The sequence below is a fragment of the Zosterops lateralis genome (assembly GCF_965231275.1).
Source record: "Zosterops lateralis genome assembly, chromosome: 2".
In the NCBI taxonomy this organism is placed as follows: Eukaryota; Metazoa; Chordata; class Aves; order Passeriformes; family Zosteropidae; genus Zosterops; species Zosterops lateralis.
Genome location: NC_139763.1, coordinates 106,117,230 through 106,131,193, shown reverse-complemented (window position 1 = coordinate 106,131,193; position 13,964 = coordinate 106,117,230). Strand labels below are relative to the sequence as shown.

The following is a 13,964-nucleotide window of genomic DNA, read 5'->3' as shown; positions in this document are numbered from 1 at the left end:
ACACTTATCTCACTGTTGTCTTTAAGATGCTTAGACTTTGTTTGATAATTTGTTCCAGAAATCTTACAGCAGTTGACATTAAGATGACTGGCCTGTAATTTCTTGGCTTCTTTTTTCCTCTCTTTCAAAAGACATTCAAAATACCCTCATTTAAAAGACACTGGCTCTGTTCTGATCTTCTGATTTCTCATTCTTGACAAAGTCACAAAGAGCACACTGAGAGAGTCCACGTTACCTTTCAAATTCTTTTTGCCTTCAAATTCAAGACAGTTTATAAAAAAACTTCTTGTTGCTTGGTAAGAATATCTATGGTATTGAATATCTATGGTATCTAATATCTAAGTAAGAATACTGACATATTAAAAATGCCCAGCATTTCCAAATGAACTTCTCCAAGCAGCATCAGAAATGATGTTTTATACATCATTTAGGAGGGTAAAACACTGTTTGAGAACAAATCCTGGCTCTGTAGCATCAGTGACAGCTTCTCGGTGCAATCCTGGATCACTTAAAATATGTGCTGCTTACAATTTCATTGTTAAAGGGAATGCATTCTTTCAAATTCACTTTCTAATTGCTTAATCTGATTTTGGTTTTAAAAAAGAAATGGTATCAACAGTTTTCAGATTTCCAGTCCAGGTTTTCTCTTTTACAGACTGATTTTTGAAAGCTAAATGCCACCTTTATCCTGCCAGGAAAGGAACGTGTTTCCAATAAATTGAAGTGCACATGAATGCTGCATGGGAAAGCAAAAGAGGGAATATCAGTTATGAACTCCAATGGTGTTGCTTCTCTCAATGCAGAAAAATAATAACAGGAACCATTAAACTTGGAAAAGGCCACCTGGCTTCTCTTCCCCACAGCTTACTCTGTCTAGTGAGGCCATGTTAGATGGATATACAACACACACTTTACAACATTGCTCTGTAGAATTTGCTGCAAGTGTTCATTTTTGTCTTCTCTCCCTTTCCCCCAAACTTGCTAAATGTGTCTGCCACAGCATTTAAACTGTGAAAATAGTGTGAGTGTGATGGCAAAGCTGCTCTGAGAGTAACTTCATAACGATTACTGCAGGAAAGAGCAATATATCACAATATTTTCTCTATCTAGTAACACTTATCTTAGCCTCTGCTAGGCCAGCCTTGAGGGATTAAAACCTGGAGCTGAATTCCAGGGTTTCATTTGCTGTACAGTCTACTGCAGTTGCTGCTCTATGGCAATTAAGCATATTTCTTATAGACTCTTTGAAAGAAAAGAAAAAAAAACTGTGGCAGCATTTTCACTTACTATGCTTGCCTGTATATAAATCTAACTTTTTATCCACAAGTATTTTAATTTTCTGAGGTGAATGGAAGTATATCAGCACCATCTTTTGAGTAGGAAGAGGAGAATTACAATGGCAAATAGCAACAATGAAGAAAGCAGGGTGGTGCTGTGATTACTCCAGGTATACAACCCTTCCTTTTACACCTCTGAAATTCACAAAACTGGGGAAGACTGGAGCATCTTTCAAACATAAATATCTCTGTCTCTTCAGCACACCTTGGACACTGAGCAGGAACAAAGCTCTGGCAGTCTGCAGCTGCAGAAAAACACTGAAAGAAGTTCAGTATTCTGGTGATATTCTTTGCTTCATTTTAGTGATTCTGTGTAGCCAACCATGAACCTCCTCCAAAAGACAGCTTCCAGGCATGTTCCTTTTCCATGTTCAGATCCACTGCCTGATGCATCAGGAGGTAAGCACAGACCACAGCCAGCACAGAGCTCTCCAGAAATGATTCTTCCCAAGAAGCCACCTCACCTCCCAATCACCCTGCTCCTCTCCATGTGATGCTAACTCCAATTATTTTAGCCAAGAATGACCCCTTAAATGGAGCTGTGAAAACAAAATGGAGCAGATGAGATTTTAATCTGAATAGCCCCATGAATCTGTGAGGAACAGGCTTGGAGAGTTGGCTGAGTGGGGGTCAGTGTGTCGGGGTGAAAAGACCAACCTCAAGGAAAGGACTTTCGTAGGAATTATTGCAATTATCTCATAGGCTTGGGTCCAACAGCCATCCCCAACCCACAGCAGGGCAAGCTGCCAAACTGCTTGCTAAAAAGGTTTTGCGGGTTTTCAGCTTTTTCTGTCTAGTTTATGGTTATGATGCATCTCCCCTGGTTGTATTTCTTGTCCTCTCTTCTGCAGCCTGTATCCATCAGCCTGCGCAAACACATCTGACTGCAACTGCCCTGTCTAATCACTGACATCTTTCTATCAATACAGAGAGCTGCCCTTGCAACCCCTCTGGCCTTTATTATTTGCCTCATTTGCCTGCAGATCTCCATGACACAGGCAGGTGACTAAAACATAACAACGAGCCTCATCCAAAGTCTGTGAGAAGCTGGTAACAGGAAATTTTACCTGGGCCTCCTCAATTCCCAAGAGTTAGCCACTTTCTTTGCAAGCACAGATTTCCTCTGTCTGGAAGCTGTTGGTGTAATGCTGGAAGAGGCTTGTAGCCCCTGAGGAAATTCTTAGCTGGAAACCCACATCCTTTTTCAGAGAAATCTCTCCAAGTGTTACCAGAAATGAAGCCACATGAACCTCATTTCTGGTCAGACAACTATCTCATTGATGGCAAATTTCAGGTATACTTTTGTGGGATGATTAACCTACATGTCTCAATCTTATATGATAAAAAACCTCCCTAACAACACTACAAAAAACGAAGTTTCATCTGCTATAAATGCATTTTATATAATTGAGAAAATAATGCAGCATTTCTGAGGAAAATTCAGTGTCAAGTGTATCCAGCAATTTAGGATGTCTGATGATGCACAATCACTGAAATTAATTACCATCATCTTACAAAATTGGTTCTAATTAGCTGATGTCTTCCCACTAGAATATCTCTGAAGCAGCTTCATATTGCAAATCCATGCCAATGTTTTTTACCCAAAAGCTCAAAGTTAGCAGCCAGCATACAGGATACTTTGTGTGGTGGGGAAGACATAACTCAGCTGAGCTTGCTGTTAAATCCACACAAATAGCAGAAAGTGGACACTGCTATCTGTAATGCAAGGAAGGAAGGGCTATTCAGATTTTGAGGGTGAGAAATTAAAGGGTGGGAGGAGGTTTCTGATTTGTGGCACATCCCGTGCTGGCATGGAAACAAATATCCCACCATGGCTGCAAGGAGGGTGACGGCAAATGGAATTCTTCCTCTGGAATACCCTCACATTGTTCACCACGGAATCTCCCTTTGAATTTATAAGACTGACCCATTTTTGAAGGCTTTTGGAGAAAGATAGATGGAGGGATGTGCTGGGGAATTTTTGCCAGTTGTGGTATGTGGGGAAATATTTCTTATGGTGAGAAATAGACTTTTTTCCCCTCTGTATAAAAACACTTTGCACTGGAACAATTGATTCCTTTAAATAATAAGAAAGACAGACTATGTGATAAGCCCTTCCAAATCCCACAACATTTGTTATAGTCACTGAACGCCTTTCATTAGGATTGCTAAAGATAAAGCCCCTCTGCTTCTTTGTATTGTCACAAAAGCTTTTAAAAATGTGGACTTATATCTGCAGGAAACAACTATTATTAATGAAGCAGCTGGATTTCTTTTAGAATAGGTTACTTTGCAGCCATTTGCCGTGCTAATTATAAACAGAAATGCTGACATGTATCTCCAGTGCTTTGGGATGTTGAATATTATCTAAAGTACATTTAAAAAGCATTTTAGAAGAATAACCCATATCTGAAGTGTGAATTGAAGCTGTAAAATAATATACATGAAAAACAGCTGCAGAAATTATTAGCTCATATTTCCCCCCAAGCAGTTCTGCTTCCAAATATATCCAGTGCAATGTGAGAAGCATCGCTCCACAGTAACATCATAATTCTGCTGATGCCACTTTCTATTAAAGTATCCTAATAAGTAGTAACTGTTCTGATACATGAATGCATGTGAAATAAACCTGGAATATAGATGTCACACCAGAGCAGTTCAGAGAAAGGTAATTTGCTCTCATTAATTATTTCAGGACTTGGTTCTATTCTTTTCTATGAAATTCTCCACACATACACACACATGCACAGAACAATGTTTCAGGCCCAGACAAATCTTCCTGGGGTACTGCTAAAAAATTACAGAGCAGGGAAGCTGCAGGTACTCAAATCAGAGGCAGTTTCTGTGCTGCAGATGGATAGAGAGATGAGCCAGATAGGAAAGGGGAGTAATTTTTAAAAACTACCCAGTGTCCAAGACATGCATGATATCAAATGCTCCATAAAAATAAATTGATTTGGTGAAAGCAGCAAATTCTCATGGGAAAGTGCTGGAATGTTTCTGACAACATAACAGATGTCTGTTATGTGTTTTGACAATGGAAAATAAAAACTTATTTCGGATAGTTGGTGAGGAAGACAACAAAGAAATGTTAGAGAAAAATTCCTACGGAATAATCAAACTGAAAAGGTGAAGAGAATCAGGGTCTAGAGGTATCTGTGAGATTGGATCTGCTGTGCTCTCAGGGCTGTGTCCCTTGCTCCAAATGCTCCTCGCCTGTGGCTTCCCCTCGTCCCAACAGGTACTGCCTGCATGACCTTCTCCCCTCTCCTGTAAATCTTCCTGAAGTGTTGGCTGCTTTTCCCTCCTGCTTATTCACTTTTTTTCTCTAACCAGGTCCTTCTTCCTGCTACCAAAGAAGAGCTTTCGATCAGCACCATCAGGATTTTCACGCCGATATTTCCACAGCTCCCTGTTGAATGTCCCTCCTTTGGGATACCCTTTCAAACAAGTCCCCAAACCCACAGGCCCCCCTGCCTTCTCACAAAGCCAGGTTTACCATTCTGCAGGATGGAAATGGGGAGGCAGTGGGGCTGCTGAGGGCTGGTGTTTACTTTTTAAGACAAATCTGAAATACTTGACATTAAAATTATTCACACAGGGTCTTAGGTCAATGGGTCTCTGGAGCATTTCCAGAGGTTGTGTTAAACAAGAGATTATTTTAGGACAAGTTTAGCTTGCAGAGCAGAGAGTCACCCTTTCCTTATACATTTCTAAAAAGAATGGAATACAATTTTCCCGGCATATTATTCACATTTTCTGTAGCCCTTCTTTAATGTTTACTGAGGACCTTTGGGGTTAATTAATGCCAGGACATTTCACCCATGAACTGTTTTCTAATTCAATTTGTTAAATGCAAGTAGCCATAAATATTATAAATCAATTACTGAGTATATTCTATGCTTCACCAACCAAAAAAATCATAACAGAGTATTTTTGAAGGTGATTGAGAAAAATGAACCACTTCCATAATGCCAGGCATTTAGGCTTCAATTTATCTTTTCTTTCACAAAATCACAATTTGAAATACATTTTGCTAAATACAGGAACTACTTTTGTAGAAGAAATCAATTATATTCTGAAGTTTAAATCTTTTTTTCCAGCCGTGCTCTAATGTATTACTGTACCTCAGAAATGTACCCTGGGGAAAATGCTTCTCTTCTTCACTAAAAATCCATGAATAACATTATGTAGAAATTAATTTGTGATAAATGATTTAAAATCTTAACCTGGAATGGTTTCTGATTCAAAATGTCATCATAAAATGGCACCTCACCCGCAGGAAGGAGTCAAGGGATCCGTTCTCCATGTATTCAACTACAATCATTACTGGTCTGCCTGCAAAACAGCAAAGAGACACATCAGGATTATGGACGTATTATGGGGCTTTTACAATTCTAGCTGTTCTGCAAATGTTATTCACAGTAGCTGAATATATAAACTCTTTCCAAAATGCTAATTTATATCACAAACACAATTCCCTGTGTTACTCCCTTTATTATCTTCTATGCCTTTTTAAAAAAAAAAAAATTTATTTTTTAATTTTTTTTCCTTACTGGATTAGCTGAATTACATCATTCACATTGATGTATTCTCCCTTAAAAATGACCAAAGAAGAGTCTGCTGTCTCCAAATAGCAAAACTTGCCGTGTAGTATTTTGGGATATATCTGAATTAAGGCAAAACCCAAATGTTCATAAGCCATGTCTAAGCAATTACAAACTGAGGGGCATCACTTTCCTCTCAAAGAAAAATATCTCAGTGACTTAGGAACATAGGAGGCAGATAGAATGAGGTGTCACAAAAAAAGCTCTCCCAGACATGTTGTGTGCATTGGGTGTGTATAATCCAGCAAAACTCTGAATTCATATGTTTGTAAACACCTACAATATACACAGTGTTACTTAAATCAAGGTTTTGCTCAACCAGCACAGCCCCAGGGTGGCACCATATCCAAACTGAAGCAGAACAAGACATTGCATTTATTTCCTGAAAGGATATCCAAATCTGAAGATACACTTTTGAAGTGTGTGCTTTACTTACACCAGCTCACTGCTGGTACCTTTTAAAAACCCACCTCTCTACAAGTGCTTGACAGGAGAGGGGCAATCAGGCTGCCAACCACCTGCACAGCAGTTCTTACAATTATTAATATCACAAAGCAGCCATTCTCTACAAAAAAATTAATGAAGAAGAATGTTAATAAGATTAGGAAGGAGGTGAAAGGTCTTAAAATGGCAGACTTTTCTTTTCCTGGGAATGCCCATCTCTTTTGGGGTTGGTGAGAAAACCAGAGCTATGCCAAGTGGTGACACTGTGAGTCCACCATTTCACTTCCTCAATTCCACACTAGCTGGGCCAGTATTTTTCAAGCCCAAAAGAAGATTCTTTCCATTCTTTTTTTTTTTCTGCTCAAATTATGTTGATGATGTTTTTTTGGATGAGGGGATGAGAAACAAACACAGTGCTCGGGCTGATAAAGCATAGAAAGGCATTTTGATTGTTCCAGCACAATTGTCCATTTCTGTTCAGTTTGGTTGATAGTGGAAGTGTTTATTCAACTATCCACAATATGCAACAGCCTACAGACAGTTATTTCTCCTCAGCTGTTACAGTTAACCTTCCATCTAGAAAAGTCAATGATCTATTTCTCTGTTTGCTCCAACATGTTAACCCAGAGTTTTGGGTTCCTGGTGTTGCCCATTCACAGAGCTCACTCTGGTCTTTCTGTAGTTCCTATCAAGATTCCCTCATTTCCCCTAATAATAAAATTTGTGATTATTTCTGTACTGACTCTCATGTTCACATCTTCAATGGATAAAACACTTAGTGTTACAATTTTTTTTGTGTGAAAATTCCCAGATGCCTTGATAGTCTTTTTGGATAGTCCTCGGAAGTGTGAAGAATAACCAGTTTCTTTCTTTTTAATTGAATATTTAGTCTCAGCTGCTGATGTGCATCTGCCCCCAAATCAATGATACTCATCTGCACCCATTGGTTACACCCTGGTTTTGCATTATAAACTTAAAAGATACATCACTTTTCATCTCTTAGAGATCAGAGAATTTTAAAAATTGATGTTTCCTTTAGTTCAGTTTGCTAATGATAACTAGTTGTACAGCCCACTCTCTTTACTTTCAAGCACATGAATGCCCTAGATTCCCTTACCTTTATCATTTCCTTACTGTCCCAGGGCTGACACCTCCACATGAAAGGAAAATCCTATGATCTAGAGAAGTAAACAAACTGCAGCCTGATGCTAGAGAATCTTACACCATGCAAAACCCTCTTGAGCAAGTAGTAATTTCTGAATTGATGCAGACAATATCATTTTTCAACAAATAGGAGTGTAAAGCTGGCTTTCAGGTGGCATATTTGGTCAGGTAGAAGTTACCCAGAAATTTCTCATTCTGTGTAAATCAACAACTCAAACACCTGTACAGAAAATTTGCATTTGAAGGGAAGGACAAGTGGAGCTTTAAAACAACACCCCTGGTTTCCTGTGGGTAATCCTTTGCTCCTCTACACTTTCCAAAGCTGCAATGTTCTCTAGAGGTTCACAGGCTCTCATTGCAGCTTTTATGCTCCTTAGATTCATTAATCCTTCAAGACAAATTATTTTCATACTTGCCAAACAGAACTATTAATTTTTCTACATTCTCTCACAAAGTATTCCTCCCTCCAAAAAAAACCCCACCTGTACTTCCTTTTGGTCAGACCTTATGCTCCTAGGTTAAAGTAACTATGAAATATATTTATATGCATTAATCTGTGGATTTAAAAAAGAGATTTTGGTATTTTTTTCACTGGACAATGAGGTTTTAAACCACTTAGCTTGAATGACTTGAAATGACATGCTTTAACACCAAACCAGCTCTTCCAAGTGACAGCACAGGAATGGCACTAAATACACCCAAAAAAGCAGCATTTTCCTTCTAACAGGTGGCTGTTTATCAGAAAAATCAGCATATTATCAACAAATTTAGTCACTTAGCCTGAGAGCTTCCCACTGACTCAGTCTGTATCACTTGCCATGCTACCTAAATTTCAAATGAAATTGAGGTGAGATTATGTCAAGACACCACCATGAAAATAAACCCGGCTCCATCATTTGATTATCTCAAGCAAAAATCTTTAATCTGGACACGAACCTAAATTTTCAAATAATCTGGTCTTTAGTGTGACAGCACTTGATAAAAGCCACCTGATTTTGGCTGCAAGTTTAATGTATCCCTGGAGCTATTTATGCATTCCAAGCCAGACTGTGACAGTGACATTTTTAGTCAGCACAGTATTTGTCTTTGGAGCACCTGTAGATTAAAAATGTCTCGGCTGTTGTTAGGGTGGCTTGAAGATGCAGGAATAAACTCTGGTACACAGCAGAATCCAGTGGGAACTTTTATCATCAAAGTGGCAACACTGGCTCTATTGACAGTAGGTTATCCTTTAGAGAGCAGTGAAATTTGAGTCCAGAAACATTTGTTATGTGCTGGACCCCTGTACAAACACAAAATACTGCCTTAGTTTTAAAGGGGACTACAAAACTGACTTTACAAGTAACATTGGGAGATTTCTAAACTAGTGTAGTGTTTGCATCTAAATAAATTTTCAAAAAAGTCTGTTATTTAGATTATGAAAATTCACATTGTTCTCATGGTACTTAAGAATTCTTCATCCTCAAAACAAGAACAGGAAAGAATAAATGGGAGTGGGGCAGAGAAGTCTCTGAGACAGAGAAGGAATTTTTGATTATTTTATCGAGGGGTAGGCTAATGCAGTGCTGGAAGGCACTGAATTGTTTTCCCAGAATTGCTTACAGCACAAAAGACGGAGAATAAACAGGTTTAAGGAGAAAGAGTAGTGGGATACAGATGGCGGGGAAGGCACTCCTGGGAGTGAAAACGACCTCCATAAGTGGCTGCAGCTCCTGGGATAGGAACACACCAATCCCCAGTCCAAGGAATTGCCCAGTTCAGGGAAGTGTTTCCACATGGATACAGGGACAGGTACACGAGAAGGATCTGAAGAACTGAGTTAATTTTACAGTCAGGAGCCCCACAAGGAAAGGAATGGGAAAAGGACACTGGGAAAGTGTCGGCCTAGGGCTTGACAAGGAGATAAAACCTGTGGGTGTTGCTGGAGGAGAGCACACAGCTTCTCGTTTGAACTAGGGGAGGATGAAATAAAAATGTTTGAAGATGGGTTCAGTGATCAAATCAGTCAAACAAATCAGACTTGCAGCAGTTTTAGATGCTTAGCACTGCTGGAGTGGGGAGTACTGTGAGAAAAGAGACTTTTTGAAGTAGAGGAATTTATGGAGTGCCCTGAGGCAATAGGTTTGAACCCTAAATATGGATTTTACACACTATGTTTATCACATTTATAATCTGCAGCACATTACAGCAGATATATAATTTTACTACACAGTTAAGATAACAACATGAACTAATAACTGTATTTATACATGACACACACACTGATACCATCCCCACATTCTCTGTTCTCAGATTTTTTGTGAAAGCATAAATATTCCCACCCCAGACACATGGGGAATATTGTCTAAAGCAGTTTTCCCTCCTTGCACGTGGAGTAACTGTGGCTCTGGGAGATCCATTCCAGTGTTCCAGCACCTCAGAAAGCCCCACTGAACCCACAGTACTGGGGCTTGGCATGATGCAGGAAAAGGAGAGCAATTTAATTTATCACAACTGAGATGAATCTACAGAAGGTGCAGGGGCTGTTCACTGTTTTGAGGCCACCTTGTGACAAGAGGCTGACTGCTTCTGGCAACTTTCCCTAAGAAAGTTCTTCCCTGGAGTTCTCCCACTCAGCTCTGCTGCAGTGCCACTCAGAGAAAACCAGAGAAAATGACAAACAACCGGTATTGATGTCACACAACTCCAGAATATGCTGCAATTTTGTATTTTCCATTGATCAATCTGCTTGACATTTTTTAAATAAGCAGGAATGCCAAAAAAAAAAAAAAAAAAAAAAAAAAAAAAAAAAAAAAAAAGGAAAAAACCCTATATAATGCAAAATAATGTAAAATACAGATTAAATCTGAAATTCACACTATATATATTTTTAGTTCTCTGTGTTTTTTTTCCCCAATACAAGGTTTTGATAGCATGCAATTTAATTGAGTGCCAGAGTGATGAATAAGGAGGAGAATCTGAAGTGTCATATCAATGACAAAATATTCAGCTTGTTGTCTCCTGTTGTCATTTTAAATAATGCAGCAAAGCCTCCTTTAATGAATGTTTTATGTAAGATTAATCCTCTAGAAAGAATAGTTAGCACATGTTCCTTTTCTACAGACTTAAAATGAAATCTCTAATACCAATTATGGGATAGATTTGTTAACATAAACACATGATATTCATTCTTTCACTTAAAGCAGCACAGGTTGGCAGCTGTTCCCTGGTTCATATCAGAAAATATTGCTCCAGCACTTCTGCAGATCAGAATCCACATGGCTCAGGAAATCACCTCCCTATCAGGCATCTTTTCATTCCAAAGCCATGTTCTGCTCTTGGTTGCCCAGGGATTTATCTAAAGCCAGAGAGATAAGGCAGCCCCAAACCCAGGGGCAGCCCCTCAGTGAGGGCTGTGCCTTCCCCACTCTCCCAGCACTCAGAGCATCCCAGGGGAATGCCCAGGCATTGGGAGGCACTCCTGGAGCTCACTGAGAGCCACTGGCCATGGCACTGCAGCTGCTCCTCTCCTGTCATGACTAAAAACACATTTATATGCACCAGAAAGAATTCATTTCAGGAAATAAAAAATATTTTTTTTCTATAATACAAAACAGGTAGAGGAAAAAAGAAAGGAAAGTAAAGATTATGAAAAAAAAAATAATTCTGTTACTTTGCATTTTTGGTTTTGCATTGTTAGCCCACATCAGTTCACATGAAGCCAATGTGAATTTTATTGCAAGCCATTGCACTTGAATTATGGACTTGCATGACAGAAGCCCCTGACTAACACCTGTGTCCCAGCAGCCTCAAAAAATAGAAGCTGCAGTTCCAAACTCTTTTTTGAGAGTTTAGAAGCCAGAGTTTGCAAACAGGATGGGATGACATATTTACATCCTGCTGCTACAGGAAACCACACAGATATAACTTACATAACTATATAACTTATACAACTATATAGCTTTTTTATTTTGCTGCTAGAGCACTTTGGATTTACTCATGTCTATATAACAAATATCATTAGTTAAGTTAGTTTAGTCAGGGGAAGATACATCTGCAAAATCAATTATTAACAATTCAAAACACACAAATCACCATAAGACACTGCTTAAATGTTAGTAAGGTATGGTCACACAGCTCTCACTGCTACCTGAAGATTTATTGTGTCCACACAATCTGAAAATATTTCTTAATATAAACCTGTTTTCTGAGCTGTTTTCCTGTAAGTATGCATTAAATGCTTTTTCACTTACTACCCTGTGACCCACTGGCAAGAATTTATGCCTGTTGGTGTGTTTTGGAAGCCAGGAAAAGTCTGTATGCACATTTAAAAAATACCTTCTCAAACCTTCTGGCCCTCCCCTCGTGTTGCAGGCAGCATTGGCTCTCCTGGTTCCTCACATCACAAAGGAATGTGCTTTGGACAAGAGAAATCTGAGCAGTCCTGCTGCTCCTGCAAGCCCTAATCCATGGACATCAATTCTCCCTTGTGCCTACAGAAGATATCCTGGAAGATTTTGAGGAAAGGAAAGTGGAACTGTAAAGAGAAAGCAGCTATGTCGTTTCCATTATTTATTTTCTGATCCTACTCTTTCCAGGAGAGAAGCAAGTGGAATGCAGGAGAGGGTAAGACCAGAAGAAATAGGGGGTTTTGTCACTACTTGGGGGTTGGGTAGGTGAGAGAGAAATAATGGCTAAAATGATATCATAGAAATACAAAACCTGGCACTTTTGCTTTAGCACTGAAACAATGAATGAGAGAAAAAAATCGCGTCACACATTCTGTTCAGATTCAGTTTAAGAGAGAGACTTCTGCCCAGCTGTATTAACCAAAACAATTCACCTCAGTTATTTTATAACTGAAATTCAGCGCATTTCACTTAATCCAATGACATCTCACCCTGGAGCTCCTCAGAGTTCACACCAATCCACATCCTCCTGTGGAAAGGGCAAGGGATGTTCTTTGGTTCAGAATTAGACCACAGTCTGACTGCACCAAAGATCACTCGCCCTGCTGACCCCAAACCACGTAAATGAATTTAAACAACTTGAAATCTTCTGCACTTCATATTCAGCCTGCCACGATTCACAACAAGTTCTTAGGGAACACAAGAAGCAAATCCTACTTAATCCCTGTTGTGAATTTACCTATTATCAGAGAGGCATTCTATTTAGAAGCTGTATGCTACAAATGTAAAGCTGGAAGCTACAATGTAAATTTGAAAAGGAGCAGGAAAAAAAAAAGCATACATAAGGTTACAATGAAACAATTTTTTGTGCTTTCATAAGCATAATGATGTGGTTAAGGTATTATTTCAATCCTATTCTAAAATGTCATTTGTTGCTTATTCGATATTATGCCTAACTGAGAAGTTTATAAGATTCTGACATGACTTCAGGATATCCTTTGTGTATTTTCCCATTTACTGTTTGAGCCATTTGGCTCCATTTCCCTTTAGTTTACATAAAGATTAAACATCTGAGTTACCACTGAACTATTAAAAACTCATGATCCACCACTCTCCCTTTACAAGCAAGGCATCATTTCTCACGTGCTGAAGTAGTGGAGGTCACACATCAACACTCCTGAAGGTTCTGAAACCCACAGAGGAATCTTTGGTTGTGATGTGTGGGCTCCTAAATCCAAAATTAAGAAAACAAAACATCACGAGTCAGGGCTCTAACAAGTACATGATGCCCTGGACTTAACATGGTGATATTTTTGTGATCTTCTGGGCTTCTACATAATTTCTCTTGGAGGGCTTTTTCCTTCAGAAGATGAAGGCACACACTGTCAAGCTTCTCCCTCCAACTCTGATTCTAACTGTGTGTCACAGACAGGTGATATGAGTCTGTACAGGATTGTCTAGTCTTCACCACCTGCACCAGCCACCTAAAAAGACATTTTAAATGCCACTGTGTAAAATTCAGATTTGGGCAGATTATTTCCCATACTCAGTATTTGGGCCTGGGAATGCTACTTCAGCAGGTTGGATTTGGTAAAGGCACACTGACTTCCCACCTAAAACAGACCCAGAATGATTTAAACATTATTCAAGTCAGGTGTTTCTCCTGCCTCCCATCTCACAAAAATGAACCAGTTCTGATTATGCTTTTACATCCAGTGTTTTACCACTGGCAAAAAAGGGAGTTCAGTTTTCCCTTAATCTTGAAACAAAGAAAATCTGTGTGCATCTCATTTACAAATATATGTCTGTGTGCATCTGTCAGGCTCCTCCTGCTCTCCTCTTCATATCTTTCTGCTTCTGTTAGTAAGGAACAGCAACTTGTTTCAACTAACATGCTTGTAACAATAAATTTCCATATTTTCTGTAGTCAGATTTTTAAAATATGCAATAGTACTGTATATTATGTAAAAATGACCTCATATGCAAATACTTTTTTCTGAACTTCTATGATTTAAATGTTTGGA

General features: G+C 39.0%; 1 protein-coding gene across 1 annotated transcript in view; it reads right to left on the bottom strand.

Annotated features, from left to right (window-relative positions):
• Nucleotides 1-13,964, bottom strand: part of EPHA6 (EPH receptor A6) — a gene marked incomplete at both ends in the record, with an annotated part of 364,185 nt that overhangs the window by 43,654 nt on the left and 306,567 nt on the right. The window contains one exon of the mRNA XM_083855628.1: nt 5,614-5,671. Coding sequence (XP_083711754.1) covers nt 5,614-5,671 — 58 coding nt within the window. The remainder of the gene's footprint in view (nt 1-5,613; nt 5,672-13,964) is intronic.